The following is a 22,112-nucleotide window of genomic DNA, read 5'->3' as shown; positions in this document are numbered from 1 at the left end:
AATCAAAACCACAATGAGATACCATCTCACACCAGTTAGAATGGCGATCATTAAAAAGTCAGGAAACAACAGGTGCTGGAGAGGATGTGGAGAAATAGGAACACTTTTACACTGTTGGTGGGATTGTAAACTAGTTCAACCAGGTTTACAATTTCTATTAAAAAAAAAAAAAAAAAGCATGATGGGACCATTATGGGGATTGCATCGAATTTATAAAACAATTTGGGAGATAACTGGCATCTTCACACTATTGGGTTTCACAATGCATTCTTCATTTATTTAGGTCTTTTGTTTCCCTTTGCAATGTTTTGTAGTTTTCAGTGTAGAGGTCTTTCATGTTTTGTTAACTTTATTTCAAGTATTTTTCTTTGTTTTCCTTCTTTTATTGCATGTGAAATTTATTTCATATTTCATTTTTCAATTGTTTCTTCCATTATGTGAAATGCAATTAAATATTGAGTAAAACAACTCTATAGGATGCAAATCACTCTATAGGAAAAAAACTAATAATCCAATAAAAAAGGGGCAAAAGATCTAAATAGACATTTGTGAAAAGAAGACATACAAATGGCATTGTTAAAATGCCCTTACTACTCAAAGCAATCTACAGATTTAATGCAACCCCTGTCAAAATACCAACGACATTTTTCACAGAAATAGAAAAAACAATTCTAAAATTTATAGGCAGCCACAAAAGACCTAGAATAGTCAAAGCTATCCTAAGCAAATAGTACAAAAATAGAGGAATCACATTACCTGATTTCATACTACAGAGAAGTAGTAATCAAAATGGCATTGTACTGGCATAAAAACAGACACATAGAGAAATGGAACAGAATATAGAATCCAGAGATAAATCCATACATCTATCGTGAAGTTATTTTTTAAAAAGCGCTAAGAACATGCACTGGAGAAAGGACAGTCACTTCAGTAAATGGTTCTGGGAAAACTGGATATCCATATGCAGAAGAACAAAACTAGACCCTTGTCTCTCACCACGTACAAAAACAAAATCAAAATAGATTAAATACTTAAATCTAAAACCTCAAACTGTGAAACTACTACAAGAAAATATTAGGAAACTCTCCAGGACATTAGACTGGGCAAAGATTTCTTGAGCAATACCCCTCAAGCACAGTCAACCAGAGCAATAATGAACAAATGGGATCACATCAAGTTAGAAAGCTTCTGCACAGCAAAGGGAAAAGTCAACAAAGTAAAGAGACAATCTACAGAATGGGAGAAAATATTTGCAAACTGCCTGTCTGACAAGGGATTAATGAACAGAATATATAAGGAGCTCAAACAACTCTACAGGAACAAAAACTAAGAATCCAATAAAAAATGGGCAAAATATCCAAATAGATATTTGTCAAAAGAAGACATACAAATGGCAAACAGGTATATGAAAAGGTACTCAATATCACTGACCATTGGAGAAATGTATATCAAAACTACAATGAAATATCATCTCACTCCAGTTAAAATGCATAAAATGGCTTGTATGCAAAAGTCAGGCAATAAGTAATGCTGGCAAGAATGGGGAGAAAAGGAAACCCTTGTACACTATTGGTGAAAACGTAAATTAGTACAACCACTATGAAGAGCAGTTTGGAGGTTCCTTAAAAAACAAAAAGTTGAGCCACCATACAATTCAGCAACCCCACTCCTAGGTACATACCCAAAAGAAAGGAAATCAGTATATTGAATAGATATCTGCACTCCCATGTGTTGCAACACTGTTCACAATAGCTAAGATTTTGAAGCAACCTAAGTGTCCATAAACAGACGAATGGATAAAGAAACTGTGATACATATACCACAATGGAGTACTATTTAGCCATAAAATAAGAATAAGATCCTGTCATTTGTAACCGCATGGATGGAACTTGAGGTCATTGTTTAAGTGAAATAAGATAGGCACAGAAAGACAGACGTCTCATATTTTCACTTATTTGTGGGAATCAAATAAGTTGAAATCAAAACAATTGAACTCATGGGGACAAAGAGTAGAAAGATGGATACCAGAGACTGGGAAGGGTAGTGGGGTGCTGGGAGAGGCAAATGGGGATGTTTAAAGGAGACAAAAATTAGGAAGAATGAATGAGACCTAGTATTTGATAGCACAACAGGGTGACTACAGTCAATAATAATTTAGTTGTACATTTAAAAAAGAACTAAAAGGGTACAATTGGATTATTTTTAACAGAAAGGATAAATGCTTGAGATGATCAATGCCATATTTACTCTGATGTGATTATTACTCATTGTATACCTGTATCAAAACATTTTATGTAACCCATAAATATATACCTACAAATAAAAAATAAAATAAGATAAAATGATTTTCTATATTGACTTTGTGTCTTGCAGTGTTAGAAATTCACTTATTACTTTTAGTTATTGCTTTGTACATTCTCTAAAATTTTCTATATAAACAAACATGCCATCTGCAAATAGAGACACCTATTTGTTTTCAACCTTCTTTATGCCTTCTTTTTTCTTTTTTTTTTCTTGTCATATTGCCGTAGTTAAGATGTCCAGTAAAATGCCAAATAGACGTAAGACTGAAATCCTGTCTGGTTCCTGATTTTAGGGGAAAATGGTCAGTCTTTCATAGTTAATTGTAATGTTGGTTATAGGTTTTTCATAGTGGACCTTTATTTGCCTAGTAAGTTTTCTTTTATTTAAAGCTTACTCAGGGTGTGATTAAAGTCTTGAATGGGTGTTGAATTTTATTAAAGTTTTATCCATTAAGAAAATTGTATTTCTGTTAGTGTGCTAAATTGCATTGATCTATTTTTCAAATAAAGTAACAATGCATTTCTGAGAAGAACCACACGTAGTCATAATATATTATGCCAACTTGGTATCACTGTATTTTATTTTTTAAGGCTTTTTACATCTATGCAATGAAGAATATTCATCTGTTATTTTCTTGTAATTCCTTTTTTCAGGCTTATACATGCTGCATTAAACTGCCTTCATAAAATGACTTGGAAAGTGTTTTCTATTTTTCTGAAAGACTTTTTATAAGGTTAATTTTATCTCTTTCTTAAATGTTGAATAGAAATCACTAGTGAAGTCGTATGAACCTGGAATTTGGACTAAGGGAGGATTTAAAATTATAAATTTATTTCTCTATTAGACAGAGTGTTATATCTAATACTTTTTTATATCTAGTAAAATTTTAGGTCTAAATTTTGTTATAATTTAGTAAATATGTTGTCTAATTTCCTTAGTGACTATATAAACTTTTCAGAGTATCTACTTCTTTTTATGTTAGTTTTCATAAGGTACATTTTGAAGTAATTTTCCATTTCATGTAAGTTTTTGGATCATTGTCATCATATTTTGGATCAAATATCAGAATCATGATATTTCCTGATTCCCCTTTTAAAGTATGTAGGGTATGTAGGGATAGTGCCTCTTTCATTCCTAGTATTGGTTTTTGTGTTCTTCTTTTCTTGAACTGTCTAGCTAGGGACTTATCAATTGTATTAGTCTTTTCAAAGAATGACAATATTGAGTTTGTTCATTTTATCAATTGTTCATTTTTCTATTTTATTGCTTTCTATTCATCTCTATTGTTTTCATCTTTTTTTGGTCCTTTTTTTCTTTCCTGAGCTTCTAAGGTCGATATGCAGTTTCAAACCTTATATTGTAAAATGAATATGTAAAGCTATAAATTTTCCTCTGAGTCTTATTTTAGTTGTACTTCTTGAATTTTAAATATGTAGTATTTTTATTATAATGTATTTTAATATTATCTGACTTCTTTAGTGATTTCTTCTTTAACATGTGGATTATTAGTAATGTGTTGTTTAATTTCCAAATATTTAGAAACCTTTAGATATCTTACTGTGTGAAAAGATCAAAGGTTACTTTGTTATCTCTGTGCCTGATGTTCCTGCCCTTTATGACTCTGTTGCCTTAAGTGTGAGTAGGACCTGTACCTGGGTTCTAGCCAATAGCATATGGCATGGAGGAAGGTCTCAAATCAGTAGAGTCTTTATTGAGCCAGCAGACCCAGTCAATACCTAGAACCTGGTGAGAACCTGGAGCAGAGAACCCAGCCTCGTGAGAGCCTGGAATAGAGAACCCAATTGACCCTGACTCAAAGTCCTGAATCCTAGAAACTGTGAGATAATAAATGTGTGCAGTTTTAAGCTGCTCAGTTTGTTATAGTTTGTTAAGTAGCAATAAAAAATCAATAGTCTGACTGTTCTTGATTTTTTTAATTTAATTTTATTGCGGTCAGAAAATATACTCTATATGATTTCTGTTATTTCAAGTTCATTTCTCTTTGTTTTCTGACTAAACATGTAACTTATACCAGTACCATATTCAGTTAATAAGTAGGTACAATCTGAAGATGTTAGAAGTATTTTTAGAGTACCAAATCTCAAATAGCTTTATAAATATCAAATAGTATGAGGTGCTTGATAGTGTTCTAATACATCTTCTAAATCTTCGTTGGTCATATGCCTATTTTTAAATGTATCTTTCTAAAATCTGGACCCTTTTATTATTATTAAAAGTCTTTTTTATTTCTGATAATAATTGTCTTGAAGTCGGCTTTGTTTTATATTAATATAGCCACTCCAAGTTTCTTATGCTTAATTGCTTTTATTGTATATCTTTCCCATCTGCTTATTTTTAATCTACTCTTTCTAATACTTAAGGTGAATCTCTTTAGATAGCACATAATTTGGTCTTTTTTTTTTTAAATGAATCCATTCTGACTCTACATTTAAGCTAAAAGAAGATATACATCGAGTTCGTATGCCAGTGTTCAGTATTTTTCACTAATGAAGTGATCACTCAACTTTTCTGGTTCTGATAAACGTTGTCCAAGCTGGATTGTCTTACACGTGTGTCTTAGATTTCTTCTTTCTTAGACCATATTCATTTGTACTGACATTTATTCAAAGTGCAAAGTAGATTGTATCCTTGCCAAAATATTTCTAGGAAAGTCTCTGCTTCTATCTCATATTGGCTGCAAAATGTTGGTTGTAGTTCTGTGGCAGTGCAATCCTCACTTTTCTGGTCCGAGTACTTGACTTCTCAGTTTGCTCTATAGGATCATTGTTCTTTGTGCTATGTGAATGGGCGTGGTGTTTTAAATCATTTGACTAAGAAAAGTCACTTACTACTTGAATAAGAATCTGTAAGGCATAAACTCAATTACATAGATACATGAATTCCATGATAATTCCGGGTAATACCATGAAACATATCCTTGGGTTTGCAACACACCTATGAAGTCGGTTACACAGATACCAACTTGTGAATTATTCATATAATTAAGGCTTTTTGAAAACAAGACCAGAAGATAAAGCTGCTTTTTAAAATTTATAGACTTACATGTACATTTTGAAGAGTCTAGTTTATCCTATTATATGTCTCTTTACATCCTCCCATCTATCGTGTATGGTCAGGGTGGAAGCACTCAACATTTTGAAGTTATTACTCCTTCAATTCAAAACTCCAGAAGTACACTAAATCATATATGTTGTTTTCTTACCAAGTAAAACCATGTGGAAATATCGTACATAAAATTGCCTTTGTTATTAAAAAGCGTCATAATTACATTCAAATGCTAGTGAAGTTTAAGAAAAGATTGTATCTTTCTCTTTTTGTCTTTTTCTTTTCAGCCCTATTCCTGTATTGGGTAATGGCTTTTATTACCAAAACAATAAAATTGGTTAAGTACTGTCAGTCTGGTTTGGACATATCAAACCTGCGTTTCTGCATCACAGGCATGATGGTCATCTTGAATGGGCTCTTGATGGCTGTGGAGATCAATGTCATTCGAGTCAGGGTATGTAGCTAATGGCTTTTGTTTAGTTATTTGGATTCAAGACCCCAATATAAAAGGTTACAGTTAGCCAGAAATCATTAGTATTTACAAGGATGAATACACGTATTTGATTTATAAAATATAAAAATAAAGTTGAACTAATCACTAAATTCAGGCCATCAGTGTTTCAGAAATCTCAGTGTGACCCTAGAAGCGATTTATTCATTCACAAATCTTGATTAATCAAATGCCTGCTATGTGTCAGATATTATGCTCAGTTTATATTACAGAAGAAATTGTTTTGAGGACAAAGTTCAATCATCCATGATTGGTCTCGAAGCACCCCTGGTTAAGCAAAATATTGCATTCCCAGAAATTTAAAACTGAAAAGAAAATAGTGTAATCCAGTTTGCTCATTTCGCTGATGAAGAAGCATGTAGAGATAGCTTTGATTATATATCCAAAGTAATATGGTCAAGACCCATACCTGGTTTGTAATTGCAAATCGATTGTACTTTCCACCACTTAATACTGTCAGTTACGTTGTGTGAGATACTAGAGATAGATTTTCCAGTATTCATTTTTTATCAGAGAACTTTGAACTTGATCGGTGAGTAGAAAGATAGATGCTGCAATGAATGTGGAGAGTAATCAGTTAACATCAGGAAAACAGAGATTAAGAGACTCAGTAATGGTGTTAACACATTTTAAAATCTAAACAATGTAAAAACCTTCATTTGGCTGACCCTGTCATAGGATATCATGAAACACTGACTCTTAGTAAAAACTATCTTTTAAAAGGTTAACTGATCTTTCAGAATTGACCCCAAGAGGATTACATGCAAAATTCTGGCATTAACTAGTTAATCTAGTCACAACAGAAGGAAATATCTCAAAGAATATTTCAGAAAGGGATGGAAGGAGGCTTTAAAATATAAATTTTGGTCAAATGAAAATGTAGAAAAGGTTGAAATTTTACTTTTAATGTGTGGAAAATAATTGGACTAATTGTTATACTGTGGAATTTTTCTTGCCACAGAGATACGTATTCTTCATGAATCCTCAGAAAGTAAAGCCTCCTGAAGACCTCCAGGATCTGGGAGTGAGATTTCTTCAACCATTTGTGAATTTGCTGTCAAAAGCAACATACTGGTGGATGAATACACTTATTATAACTGCTCATAAAAAGCCTATTGATCTGAAGGCAATTGGAAAATTGCCAATAGCAATGAGGGCAGTAACAAATTATGTTTGCCTGAAAGATGCGTATGAAGAACAAAAGGTAATTTAGCATCTGTCTTCTATGTGCTTAATTACAGAGAATGGTCCCATTGGCATGAACCCAGGAGGCAGAGCTTGCAGTGAGCCGAGATTGGCCTACTGCAGTCCAGCCTGGGCGACAGAGTAAGACTCCATCTCAAAAAAAAATATATACACACACACACACACACATATACATGTATACACATATATACATATATACACATACATACATATATACACACACACATATATATACACACACATATATATATATAAAGACACAAAGTTTAGGCCAGGCGCAATGGCTCACGCCAGTAATCCCAACACTTTAGGAGGCCGAGGTGGGTGGATCACCTGAGGTCAGGAGTTCGAGACAAGCCTGACCAACATGGAGAAACCCCATCTCTACTAAAAATACAAAAATTAGCTGGGCATGGTGGCGCATGCCTGTAATTCTAGCTACTTGGGAGGCTGAGGCAGGAGAATTGCTTGAACCCGGGAGGCGGAAGTTGTGGCAAGCCGAGATCGCACCATTGCACTCCAGCCTGGGCAACAAGAGTGAAACTCTGCCTAAAAAAATAAATAAATAAAATAAAAAATAAAAAATAAAATGACACAAAGCTTAAATCATATCTATGGTAAAGGAAAAGCAGATTTCCTTCATCTGTTTTCCTCTGTGCTTTTGAATCATGTTAATTGGGGCTGGAAGACTGGAAGAGCCAAAGAAGTATACTTTTATTACTTGCTCAATTAATACATGAGGAAGGATAGAGTGAGTACTATCTTTTCTCTGGGACATGTCACTGAGTAGAAAGTAAGAATTAAGTTCATGATCATGTATAACTAATCCATTACCATATAATATTAATAACTCATGAAATTTTTGTTATTGTCTTTTCACAAGCATAAGTTTGTTATATAAAGAGGTAAAATAGATACCAACTAATAATCAATTTTAAGAAATTTAAAGCCTTATATTACTGACTAAAATTTAGCTTCTATAGTTCAAAATGGGAGACTAAATTAAATAAAAGGACATTGTCTGCCTCTTCTATGTATCATCCTATATGACTGCCAAAATTGGCTTCCTCTGGCACTTTTCCTAAGTATTCATTGTTGTTTTAAAAAAATTTAAAGATGAGAGTCTTTGGGTATTTTCATTTTGTCTTTTATCATTCTAAAGAGTCATGCATGCTACCCACAGTGATAGGTGTGTTTTCTATTGCAATCATCTGCAAATATCATTACCATTTAAAATATTAGGATTCTCAACCACACTGGAAGGAAATAGAGTATGGTAAAACAGCTCACGAGTTTTTGGCTGTTCTCAATCAAGATCAACAAAGCATTTATGGTAAATGATGAAAATAATCTCCGTTTTGTGTCAGAAATATGTGTTATGAAATTAAATGGCAGGAAAAGGTTACAACAAATGAATCTGAGTCATTTCTCTGGTTTCACCTCTGGGAAAAGTATTGCATAAAATTTTTAAAACTACTAAAGTAAAGATGTTTGCAGTCTTTCCTAAGCATAGCTTAATTTTTCTGAGTTCTCTTTACAAGAGAGATTAGCTTGAACTTGGTGTGTTAATGTCTACATAAACTTTGGAAAACAAATCATTTATTTTAACAGGGGGTTACATTGGGAACATAATTGAACTCTACTCCAGTGAGCTGAATTCCTTGTCACAGTGAAAAAACTTTATCTACCTCCTCCCTAAGTTTTATGATGATTGCTCAGGTCTTAAAATTGTATTTACAACAAACAACTGTAGCTATGTGAAGCCGAGTTGACTCAAGTATAAATGCTGTTCTTCATTTTGCATTTCTTTGAGGAATACCTAGGAAACACAAGTCTACCATAATTTTTTAAAGTATTGACTACTATTCAGGGAGATAAGAAACACCATGGAGAAGAAACAACTTGAAGTTGGGATAATCTGTTTTGTTTAGTTTGCAATCATTGGATAGGCAAACCTGTGGTGATCTAGTAACTCCAGAAATCTTGACCAGTCTGCCTGTAACCTTGATCTTTGTGCTTTACTCTTTTGCTTGCTATGTAATGTTATTTGGCAATTCTCGTGACAAATACACATTTACCAAATCAAAGAAAAGTGAAAATGAATTAGGCTTTAAGGATCCTGTGTCACCCTTTGATAACTAAAATAATACAGTCTTAGAAAAACTGTCTTATTTACTTCTTATTCTCTCTATTTTATTAAAATGCATTCAGTAGCTACTATTTGCATAGAAGGCAAGGATACAGAATTATGCATGCTGTGCTGAAAGGCACACATTAACATCAATTTTTAAACCCTTAAAATATTTTTTGAAGTATAAGAAGGAATTTCCATACTTGAGATTAGTTACTGCTCTAAGCAGTTTTATTTTGTTACATCTGTTGTTTTTTTTTTTTTTTTTTTTCCAGAAAAAAGTTGCAGATCATCCAAATCGGACTCCATCTATATGGCTTGCAATGTACAGAGCTTTTGGGCGACCAATTCTACTCAGTAGCACATTCCGCTATCTGGCTGACTTACTGGGTTTTGCTGGACCTCTTTGTATTTCTGGAATAGTTCAGCGTGTGAATGAAACCCAGAATAGGACAAACAACACAACTGGAGTAAGTTCCTGGTGCTTTTCAAAGGAAACATATTATTGGTGGATTTCATTGTAATTGTCACTTTTTATTAATGCAGTTTTATGAGTTGTTCAAATAGGCTTTTTTTTTTTCAGAGAATTGAATGCTTTTTAAAGGAAAGAAAACAGTAATTTTCCTTTTAGAAAAATATCATGTGTTTATGTATTTATTCATTGAATGAATCTGCCCAACAAAATTATTTCTCAGATTCAGAGCCTGTAAACATTTAACAAGCACTCACTGTGTACCAGAAACTTTGTGTAGAAATTGCGCATTGATTGTTTTATTTAATCTTTATAGCAATCATTTAAAGAATTTTTTCACATGAGAGGTGGTGAGTCACTTCTTTAGAGGCCTATGACCAATAACACTAGAAATGTGGTTTGTAATATTGTACGTTTCTCTTTTCTTGTATAATAAAAACCAACACCCTGTTTCACAAGGATCAGGGCAAGTCACATTGTGATATTTTATTAGATATTATGTTATTATATTGGGGCTCATAGTATAAAATACTATGTGTTTACTATCATAAATATATAATTTTTATTTTCTATTTTTAATAAAGACTGCATTGTGAACCTCCTACTTTCTTTCTAAGATAAGTATTGATTTTCGTAGTTCCTCAAATAGAAACTATCGCCAGATAAATCCATTTTCCTTTTCTATTCTCTCAATGTGATTTCCTGCCGTCTTTCCATCACCTATTAAAATGTTATGCAATATGAGAACTGACATTAAATGTTGCCTCTTCAGTGAGGCCTTTTCTGATCGTCCTAGTTGGAATTTGACCCCCGTTGACAGTCCCTTAACACACTCTTTACTTTATGTTGGCATTTACTGAAGCCTATTACTTAGAGATATGCTTATCTACCTAGGTTGTAAGCTTATGAAACAATTACGGTGAGCCATTCATATTTGTGTTCACGATGCTTAGCCCAGATCCTTGCATACATTGGTGTTCAATTGTAATTGAAATGAACCAGATATTTTCACCACTGAATACACTTTGGTGATGTTTTGTCTCTACTAGCCTAATTACATATAGATATCTAAATTCCACAGTTTATCCATTACCCTTCTCCCTTGCACATATCAGTCAGATGTTTTGCTGAGAAGGAACAGGACTTGTACATTTGTATATATTCCCACGAAAAAAGAGGAAGGGAGCAGAAGTAAAATTCTACTAGGTCTAAATCATAGAAAATCAAGAGTGTCCAAACTGATATAATGTACTTAGTCTAATGTTATCTTTCCTTCTTTTCTAACAAACAAGTTACCATACGCTATTGTTACAAACAAAAATCAATTTTGGATATCCTTAGGCTGAATTCAGTCATATTCCTACTAAAACAAAATTTTGTAAGTCATATTTTGTTACTGGTAGTGTTGCATGGGTGATATAGACAAATTACCTATTTTACAATTTGCTATTTATTTTATTAGTATAAATTAAGATATCTGAAAATCAGAAAAAGGCAACTGAGTAGAATTATTTTAAACTGATAAGGCTACCAAAATTGTATATTTGTTCCATTGGTCTTGCTGACCAGCTATCGATTTTGTAGCTTCTACTTCCAAATGAGAGTGTAAACTAACTTGCCTTTTTATTTACTGCTTACCATTTTACTAAAGTTGGATATACCTTTGCAGGAAATGCATTCTAATTTTTTTAAATACATTTTACCTTTTTTTTCTTCAATTAGGCATTTCCGTCACTCATTAATCAGGGATTTTATGGATTTGTATTGTATTTCATTGGTTTGCATTGTATTTCACTGCTGTATTATACATACATTGAATTTTTATATTTAAATATTATGCATCTTGTAGTAAATGCAAACTGTACACCTGGTCTATGAAGAGAAGAGTTTTAATTTGTCACATATTTTTCTTTTGGGACAAGATTTCAGAAACCCTCTCATCAAAGGAATTTCTTGAAAACGCTTATGTTCTAGCAGTTCTTCTCTTCTTGGCTCTTATTCTGCAAAGGACATTTTTGCAGGCTTCCTACTATGTAACCATAGAGACTGGCATTAACCTCCGTGGAGCTCTGCTGGTATGTAAAGGCTGTGAATAATACTTGTTTCCTAAGAATGCTATATACCGTTCAGTGATAAGAATAATAATAGCTTCAGTTTTGTTTCTTCATTCCATTTTCACTTTGGTATTACAACAACAGCGTTTCTATGATCTACTTAATGACAGAAACAGAGCTAATTAATAAACCTGTTGAATTAAAAATAACTTTAAAATAATGTGAAGAAAAATATTTTGAAATCTTACATTTCCTTACCTTTTTCTGTTTGTTCTAGAGCTTATGCTTAAAGTTTAATGCATATTTTTACTATATCACTAGAAAAAAATAATCTGCATTTTGTTGAAATAAGTATGCTGAAATAGAAATAACTGTAGTGGTTGATTTAAGAAGATGATCTTATGGAATTTTTCTTTTCTTTTTTTTCAAAAAAAATTAAATGTTTGTTATTTATTTTCAGTGAAAATAATTATAGTGTCAATTTTAAATGTAGAGCTTTATGTACTTTTTTTTTTTTTTTTTGGTAGGCCATGATTTATAACAAAATCCTTAGGCTGTCTACGTCTAACTTATCCATGGGGGAGATGACTCTGGGACAGATCAACAACTTAGTTGCCATTGAAACTAATCAACTCATGTGGTTTTTGTTCCTGTGTCCCAATCTATGGGCTATGCCTGTTCAGGTAGGTAGATCAATATAAGTACGATTTTTGTTTGCAGAGGAAATAAAACAAAAAGAACAGTAACGTATTTAGCTCCATAAAAGGTGTCTAGTTTTTGAATGTGCAAATATTACACTCTTTTATAGAAAAGGAAGCTGAGACTCAGAAATGTTATAGCATAGGTTAAGAAAGAGAAATTTGAAATTATACTGCTTGGGTTCAAATATCTGCCCTGCCCCTCATTTACACAAGGGCTTAACTCCTCAAAGCCCTAGTTTTCTTAACTGTAAATGAGAATAATAATAGTATCTTTCTCGTAAAGTTGTAGTAATTGTCAAGGTTAAATAGGTTAATAGGTCTATAACATCTAGCGTAGTGCCCAGCATTTCCTGGGCATCCAGTAATTGTTAGTTGTTAGTATTATCGCCTTGATTCATGTAAGTCACAGAGCCATGGTTTGACCCCTTTTATTTTGGCAAGCTCTCTTATAGTATTTCTAAACAAGAGCAATTGCTTTAATCAATCCCATAGTTTCAATAGTATATTGCAAAATGTCAAACTGTATAAAATGGTAGGAACAGTGACAAACTGGAGTGCTATTTAGCTATTTCCTATGTAAAATAACATTTTAAAAACACATGTTTTCTTCTTCCCCTAATTGGCTAAAAATGGCAAAAGAAATATACTCAGTTTTTAGGCCGGGTGCAGTGGCTCACGCCTGTAATCCCAGCACTTTGGGAGGCTGAGGTGGGAGGATCACCTAAGGTTGGGAGTTCGAGACCAGCCTGAGCAACATGGAGAAACCCCGTCTCTACTAAAAATACAAAAAATTAGCTGGACGTGGTGGCGCATGCCTGTAATCCCAGCTACTCAGGAGGCTGAAGCAGGAGAATCGCTTGAATCTGGGAGGCGGAGGTTGCAGTGAGCCGAAATCGCGCCATTGCATTCTAGCCTGGGCAACAGAGTGAGAATCCATCTCAAAAAAAAAAGAAAGAAAAGAAAAGAAATATGCTCAGTTTTTTCCTCTGTATAAGCTGGACATTTTTAATTATCTCAAGTGTTGCATTCTGTAGATGAAGCTCAAGTACTAGATCTTATTTGGTACAATCTGTCGTCTAAGTCCCTGTGTCTCACATTTATTAAAGTGCATAAAGTAATAAAGAAGATGCTAGTTTTTAACTTATTGTTTGCCTTTTCATTTTTTAATAGAAAACCAAGGCAAATAAAAGTGTGTAGTATGCACAGTGCTTGGCACAAAGTAGGATTTAAGATGTACTTTGTCTCATTTTATCAAAATGTACTTATATAAAGGTGGATTAGGTAGCTGCCTACATAGTATAATTTCAAGTGCACCAAAAATCTCTGAACGACTGCATCATGGGTGACCTTAAGGAATTTTTTGTTTTTATTGGATTTCCCAAACTACCTAATTAGCTAGGCAGTAAACGTGTCATTGCCCCCAGAAAGCTGCTATTAAGCTATTACCATTAGCGTATAGGCATAAATTATATACTTGAACTGCATGGATACAGTTCATTAATTGATGTTTTGGGCCAATTATAAATCAGAGAGAGAGAGGATAGGAAAGCAGGGGTAAATTCTGAGTTTTAAAGGGAAAAGAGGACAATAGCAAACCAGAGAAGATAGGTCTGAATGGTTTTGCCCTTGGTTTGGGGAAAGAGAAGTGTATTAAGACAGGGCACCAACTTTAGCTTTTTAATAGTTTTAGTTACCCCCAGTCTTCTTGTCAGTAAGTGACGTCTGGAGTCATAAGGAGGTGAGGAGCTCGGCTCATTCTCTTTTAGTCCACGGACAATCATCCTCTACTCACATGATGCTGCCCGCTATTTTTCATCCTCTCAGCCTTGAAAAGCTAGTACAATTCCAAGAGAATATAGAATGTCAAATTTATGGTGGGTGACAGCATTTTCAAGAAAAAATTTATGCCGTTTTAAAAATTTGAAGACTAGTTTAGAAGCTCAAAAGCGTCATGGGACCACTTTGCAACTTCATGCAATAAATTGGTTTGACATCAGTTGTACAGATTATCGTACTAAAAATACATTCCTAGCACTTAGCCTTCCCCAAATAAATCAGAGTAAAACCCAACTGTCACAGTTGGGTTGACTTGATGGTTAATTCTGTCCCTCTGGAGAACCTTAATACCGTTGACTTCCAAATAAACTTAATATAATAATTAAGAAAGACTACATTTACACTAAAAATTATTTCCTTTCATGCAATGGCTCCCACACCCCCATTCATTTTCCCTTTTCGATGTGTTTTTCTCTCTAGATCATAATGGGCGTGATTCTGCTCTATAATTTACTTGGATCAAGTGCATTGGTTGGTGCAGCTGTCATTGTGCTCCTTGCGCCAATTCAGTACTTTATTGCTACAAAGTTGGCAGAGGCTCAGAAAAGTACACTTGTAAGTAACATCTTTTGGAAATTTAAATACAAAAATCGAGAAATGCTGTTTTAATTTTATAATGTAGGAAATTAATACTTGCCACTCAAGATAATTTGGAAACAATTATATTTCACTTCAGTTCTTCGGCAGCAAATGTGTATTTTCCATGTTGCAAAAACAATTCTTAAAAGTGGATTGGAAATTCAAAACTTGAAGATCGTAGACTTGAAATACTAGAATTACAGTTCCTGATGTTTTAAAGTACCATGAGGTGATAAGGCTTTCAGTCTTCTTAGATCACTTGTCTAAAGAATCCTCTTAAGCGTACTTTGAGGCTACTGAATGTCAGTTATTGACATGCAAGAAATGGATCAAGGCACAAGGGAAGCGTCAAGTTTGCTGCTTCTGAAATTATTCTTCCCTAGGGTAGACTCAAACCATGTGAAGATCTATGGGGTCACACTGACATGTTTCAGTGGCAGCTGCTCTTGCTGAATATGTTTCTGGTCAACTTGGCAAGCAAGAAAAAGCCCAGTTACCGACCATTTCTGGCTTCAATTTTCCATGAAATCATTTTATTTGAGCATGAATTTGCTGTTTATAGGGAAATATTTGCAAATAATAAAATTGTTGACAGCATGTTTACAAATAAAGTTTGATTAAATATGAGCCAGGCTGTCTGTAAATCAGGCATAAAATGTAGAGATGTTGCCACTGACGGGATTGTTTCTCAAGTTCGTGTTTCTACTGTGACAAGCGAGTTGCATGTCACGCAAGCGGTTTTTATCACTTGTTTTTCTGCTACTTTAGGTAGGTTACTCATTATTTCCGTCTAAGCCATCTATCCTTTTTACTCCAGCACACAAATACAGAAAGGTGTGGAAGAGCAACTTAAGAGAGACGTGATGAGTCCTAAACATCTGTCTTTCGTTTAGCTATTCATACCATAATCATTTACTCATTGAACAATCATTTGATAGGCATTTAAGACCCTGTAAAGACAAAACGTTGAACAAAAACCAGGCTGTTTGCTACTTTTGCTTTCTCTTATCTGTCTTTTGACCACTCTACTGCCCCCTTTGATAGTTAATTAGTCACATTGCACTTTGTTAGTAATTCTAGTATAACGTGGTGATAAAGGAAGCTGAAAACAGCTGGCTAAATTGAAGCTTTTGTATCTGCTACAAATCTCTCTACAATTATTGCAAGTTATAAATGAATCTAAATTAGGCCTTAACCAAGAGCTTACAAAGAAGTATGTGGAAATCTCTTGATAGCTAAGATAATAGGCTTAGTTTCAATAACTGAATTATGAAGATGAAATATGAATGCACATAACACTGTACCTTCATATTTTCAAATAAGAAGCCCACTAACTTTTCTTAAATTTATTATTTTTCTTCCTGTAAGTATGAGTGATAGAGTTGACTGGAGAAGAAAATAAGTTAGATGTTAGGAGTCATTATAAATCTCCTTATTAGTTATTTAAATTTATGTCTATATTATCTGCAGACATGATTCAAGGAAATCATGTGAAACTTTACAAAATTGTTTTTAGCTTTTATGTAAACCACAGCAACAGAGACATACATGTTTTTAGGTGGAAAGAAATGTTGAGGCCATCTCACTGAGCTCTTTATGTCACGAAGCACAAAGGGCTTAACTGCTTCTCCTGGGAATTTCACAACCTAATTAGTGAGTGACGTGACCAGTCAGAAATCAAGATCTCCTCAATCCCCGTCCATTACATGGTCCTGCCTTTCTGATTCACTTGGATGCAACTAGTATTATATTTCTTCCTTTGTTTTATAGGATTATTCCACTGAGAGACTGAAGAAAACAAATGAAATATTGAAAGGCATCAAACTTCTAAAATTGTATGCCTGGGAACACATTTTCTGCAAAAGCGTGGAGGAAACAAGAATGAAAGAACTGTCTAGTCTCAAAACCTTTGCACTTTATACATCACTCTCCAGTAAGTTGCTGTTGCTGTAAGAACAGGCGACTTTAAGGGCAACCAGAAAAACCAACAGTCTGTTCAGTTTAGATTGTGATCAGTGAAACATTCTAGTTCTTCAACGACACCTATTTATTTTCTAAATGTGTGCTGTGCAATAGCCGCCAGCCACACAAGGCTATCTGTTTACATTTAAATCAAAGACCAAAGTAAGCACAGGTTTAGAGTCAAGTAGACCTGAATTTGATTCCTCACAACTAGTGTGCCCTTGACTATGTTACTTTACAAACTGAAATCCTTGGTTTTCTTCATCAGTAAAATGAAGATGGTGATGATAATAGTAACTGTGATTAAAACCCTTGTATCAGTTCAGTTAGGATAAATAGTTGGTTTTCAGTAAAAATATGTTTACTGAAATTGATTTGACTACATTATGATTGATCTTCTTGTCCCCAAATATTCTTTAACTCTTTTTGCATTTGTCTCAGAATACTCACAGGTAGCGCTTGTGGCTGTAGCTTTTACTCTGAGAAAACTTTGCCGCAAAACATCTTGCTTTTATTATTATTTTGCATCACTCTAGGATATCAACTTTGGAAACAAAAGACATCATTCTATTTGTAGCATTCTGTTTTTAGTAGTGGTGTTTCCGTTTACAAAATATAGTAACTCTCTCAATCACTAAAAATGTCAAATCCTAGAAAACATAGCATTCTTACGCATGATGTTAACATCTTTCTCGAACAGCGTTGGCCGAAGATTCATTTGATGAATCCGATTTTTTCCTAAATAGATGATTCAGATGATTGTGACAGTTCTCTTGTTAGTTCTGTTTAGAAATAACTCCAAGAACAGTTTTTATATTTTATTTTCACATTAAAAATCAATCAGATTTGCTTCAGCCTCAAAGAGTGTGTTTATGTAAAACTAAATGACTACTGGCAGTGAGCTACGCTTTTTATTTTCTAAACGGGAAAAGGGTTAAAAATATTTGCAGCTTTTTAGCTTGTCTCCTTGGGAGCTTATAACTTGATATTTTCTTGAAGATTGTCAAGAAAATACAGCCATTTTTGAAAACTGAGGAGAAAAAAATATATCATTTTCAGGTGAAGGAAGCCCAACTTCATTCACAGAAAACCCTTTGTTCCAATATATTTTCAAGAATTTCAAAATACAGAGTTATTTCATCTTCAACTCTAACTTGTAAAAGCAACTGTTTCAAAAATATTACTTTTTTTCCTCAAAGTATGACTCTGAGTATTCTTATGAATAACAGGGTTTATGTTAGTATAATTTACACAAAATAGCAAAACTATTCCCACTGATATTTGGTTTGATTTATGTGTCAGTTTTGCTCATCTCTGTTGCTCCCAAGACCTTTAGCAAATTAAAATTTGGGAAGTTTATATATTGTTTCCTCTTGAATTATAAACTCCTTTAGAGTTTAAAGATTATAAACATTTCTTTTGTGAAATAGATTTAGAGAAAATATTTGGCTTATATAACTCTTTTATTCTAATCCTAATGCTTGATGCATCAGACGTAAAGTTGGAAGGAGTTTTATCTTCCAGCAATGCACCACTAACACGGTGTCAAGATGCTAGAAGACAGGATGATCAAGATTCACTCGCTTATATTGTACTACTCTAAGTTGGTGACCCCTTCGATATACATCCTTCTCTTCAGAGGACTGAAATTCTCATAAGAAGGATGGATGCAGCCAGAAATAATGACAGCAACAACAACAAAGATATATTGAGAGTATACCTAGCCAACAATTGCCATAAGTGGTTTTTCATGTACCATCTCATTAATTATTACAACAGCCCAGGGGTTTTGATTCTACTATATATTTATTTTTATATATTTTTTGAGACAGGGCCTCACTCTATCACCCAGGCCAGAGTGCAGCAGTGCAAACTTAGCTCACTGCAGCCTTTAATTGCTGGGCTCAAATGCCTCAGCCTTGCAAAGTGCTGGGACTACAGGCATGAGTCACCGTGCCTGGCCTAGATTTTATTATTAACTGCACTTTGGAAATTAAAAGATTGATGTATACAGAACTTAGGTAGCTTGAACTTCTTTCAAATCATCCAGCTGCTAAAGGGCTGAGGTGAGATGAGAATCCAGCTTGTGTGTCTCTAGAGATGAGAGTTGGGTTGGTATTTGAGTCAAATCCAAGAGGAGAGAAGGTAGAGGAGGCCATCCTAGGGGAGAGCAATAAGAAGTAATGAGGGGTAAACTACCTTATCCTGTGTTCTTGATAGGCAGCTGGGATTCTTGAGTCAATGGAGCAAAATTCCAGTTTGACCACTTCAAGTTTTATTATTTTGTTCAGTACGGTCTTTTTTGTGGTGAGTTGAACAGAGCTGGCTATAAATCTTAGCTCTGACACTTTGTAGTAGTATGGCCTTGAGGAAATTACTTATATCCTCCTTGCCTCAGTTTCTTAATCTGTAACATGAGCTAGTAATAATGTCTACCATGTAGGATTGTAAAGATTAAAGAAAATAATGAATACTACGAACATTTATTGAGCGCACACTCCATCTCAGGCACTATGTCAAGTGCTTCATATGCATCTGCTACAAAGCAGGTTAAAAGAAAAGAATACACTTAGAAAATAGGGTTACAATACAGCAAAAGAAACTATCATCAGAGTGAACAAACTACACAATGGGAGGACATTTTTGCAATCTATCCATCTGACAAACGTCTAATATCCAGAATCTACAAGAAACTTAAACAAATTTATGAGAAAAAAAAAAACCCTATTAAAAAGTGGGCAAAGGACATGAACAGACACTTCTCAAAGGAACACTTCTCAAAGGAAGACATTTATGTGGCCAACAAACATGAAAAAACTCAACATCACTCATCATTAGAGAAATGCAAATCAAAACCACAACGAGATACCGTCTCACGCCAGTCAGAATGGCAATTATTAAAAAGTCAAGAAACAACAGAAGCCAGTGAGGTTTTGGAAAAATAGGAATGCTTTCACACTATTCATGGGAATGTAAATTAGTTCAGCCATTGTGGAAGACCAGTGTGGTGATTACTCAAAGACCTAGAACCAGAAATACCATTTGACCCAACAATCTCATTACTGGGTATATACCCAAAGGAATGTAAATCATTCTATTTTAAAGATACATGCTGCGTACATTTATTGCAGCCACTATTAACAATAGCAAAGACATGGAATCAACCCAAATGTCCGTCAGTGATAGCCTGGATAAAGAAAATATGGTACATGTACACCATGGAATACTATGCAGCCATAAAAAGGAATGGGATCATGTCCTTTTCAGGGATATGGATGGAGCTGGAAGCCATTATCCTAACCTAGGAACAGAAAACCAAACACCACGTGTTCTCACTTACAAGTGGGAGTTGAATAATGAGAACACACGGACACAGGGAGGAGAACAACACACACTGGGGCCTATGAGGAGGGCAGTGAGGAGTAAAGTAGCTAATGCATGCTGGGCTTAATAGGTGTAGCAAACCACCACGGCACATGTTTATCTATGTAACAAGCCTGCATATACTGCACATGTATCCCGGAACTTAAAATAAAATAAAATAAAATAAGGTGACAATAGTCAGAGAAAGAAGGTTGAGACAGAAATGTGGCTCCTCATCTGTGTTATTACAAAACTCAGATCAGTGTTTGGATTCGTGGTACTGTTGAGTCTGTGTTTGACAACTAAGTCATATCTGGACTGGCAAAAGCACAGTCTGATTCTGTTCTATGTACAGTGGTAAGGATAATTCCCGAGAGCAGAAGATTTTTAAAACCCGAGTCCTCTACTGTTAAGATAATTAGATTCTAGCTTCTCACTCTGCTGTTGCCTGGCTCTGTTATCAACAATTCAGTTCATCTTTGGTTTCTCGGTTCCTAAAATTCTATAGTTTATGACTGTACGACTATAAATCATGAACTTGGATTTTTATTTTTACTGTTACTTCCAAACACTAGTATTTCAGGCTAAAATGTGAGTTTTTCTTATTTCAACTAGGCATATCATGCTGATCCAATGATAGTTAAATATATTCCAGGAGAGATATTTAGACATGCAGAGAGTCCAGGCTATGGAGTTATTTTATTAACTGAAAGGGTCATAAATGAATATTAATATCACTGCTGGAAAGGGAACTTGAAGTGATATCAAATTCTTGTTTTTAATCTGTGTAATAACCTGATTTCACATATTTAACTTAGTTTAGTGGACTAAACAAAAGATAGACTGTAACCCCTCTCTAGAATACGCATTTGTTAAGTTCTAATAATTTTTATCATTAAAGGATGATTTTATATGAATTCTAACATTTCATAAGAAAAAAATTCAATAAAGAAAAAAAGATACTGGTTAAGACTAACGTATGGGAGCTCATAAAACTGCAGACAAGTAGGTACTAACTGTGAAATGCTTGTGGACTCCAGACACAATGACATTTAATACTCTTTGTTCTTCCTGTCTTCAAAGAAAGTTAAAGCAATAATAGATGATTAAAGTTACTGAAAATGTTTTCACAGTTCAATGAAAACTAATGCATTTTATTTCTTTCCACAGTCTTCATGAATGCAGCAATTCCCATAGCAGCTGTTCTTGCTGTAAGACACTTTTTCTTGCTTTTAGAAGTGAAACCAAGTCAGTGTTTATAAATGATTTATGAGCAAGAATGTGTGGGTAGTAATGTATATTACCTCACCTCTGTGACTTCCTTCTATTACCATCTCCATTGCAAGAGTTCTAATCCAGAGTTTCTCAATAAAGACACTATGGACATTTTGATCCAAATAAATTTTTTTCTAGGGGCTGCCCTCTGTGTTAGGACGTTTAGCAGCATCCCTGGCTTCTAGCTACCAGGTGCCAGTAGCAACCTCAGTTACAACAATCAAAACATTGCCAAATGTACACTGGTACATTTGCAAACATTGCAAAATGAACAGTGGTTGGGAATTAACTGTTCTAATCTCAATGATCTAGTTCCCAGACATTCTTACAACAGGATGGAGCTAGATCAACAACCAGAAAATCTTATAATTGCATTATATTTCATACTAAAGTGACAAACTCGGCAACTGGTATTATTTGTAGAAATATAATTAGCTGGGCATGACGGCGCATGCCTGTAGTCCCAGTTAATTGAGAGGCTGAGGTGGGAGGATCACCTGAGCCTGGGGAGGTCGAGGCTGCAGTGAGCCATGATCACGCTACTGCACTCCAGCCTGGGCAATGAAGTGATACCCTGTCGCAAAAAAAAAAAAAAATGTAAATAAGTATTCTTTGGGTATTAATGCTGACAGTTTTAGTAAAGATCCACAGT

At 34.4% G+C, this 22,112-nt stretch overlaps 1 protein-coding gene across 1 annotated transcript in view; it reads left to right on the top strand.

The window, feature by feature from the left end:
* The window catches only part of ABCC9 (ATP-binding cassette, sub-family C (CFTR/MRP), member 9), a 145,992-nt gene that overhangs the window by 18,455 nt on the left and 105,425 nt on the right, over positions 1–22,112 (top strand). The window contains exons 7-14 of the mRNA XM_011969874.1: positions 5,658–5,824; positions 6,843–7,085; positions 9,494–9,688; positions 11,613–11,765; positions 12,272–12,427; positions 14,702–14,836; positions 16,631–16,793; positions 21,356–21,396. Of these exons, the coding sequence (XP_011825264.1) occupies positions 5,658–5,824; positions 6,843–7,085; positions 9,494–9,688; positions 11,613–11,765; positions 12,272–12,427; positions 14,702–14,836; positions 16,631–16,793; positions 21,356–21,396 (1,253 nt within the window). The remainder of the gene's footprint in view (positions 1–5,657; positions 5,825–6,842; positions 7,086–9,493; positions 9,689–11,612; positions 11,766–12,271; positions 12,428–14,701; positions 14,837–16,630; positions 16,794–21,355; positions 21,397–22,112) is intronic.

Source organism: Mandrillus leucophaeus, unplaced genomic scaffold, assembly GCF_000951045.1.
Source record: "Mandrillus leucophaeus isolate KB7577 unplaced genomic scaffold, Mleu.le_1.0 Scaffold918, whole genome shotgun sequence".
In the NCBI taxonomy this organism is placed as follows: domain Eukaryota; kingdom Metazoa; phylum Chordata; class Mammalia; order Primates; family Cercopithecidae; genus Mandrillus; species Mandrillus leucophaeus.
This window is presented reverse-complemented; position numbering and strand designations above follow the sequence as displayed.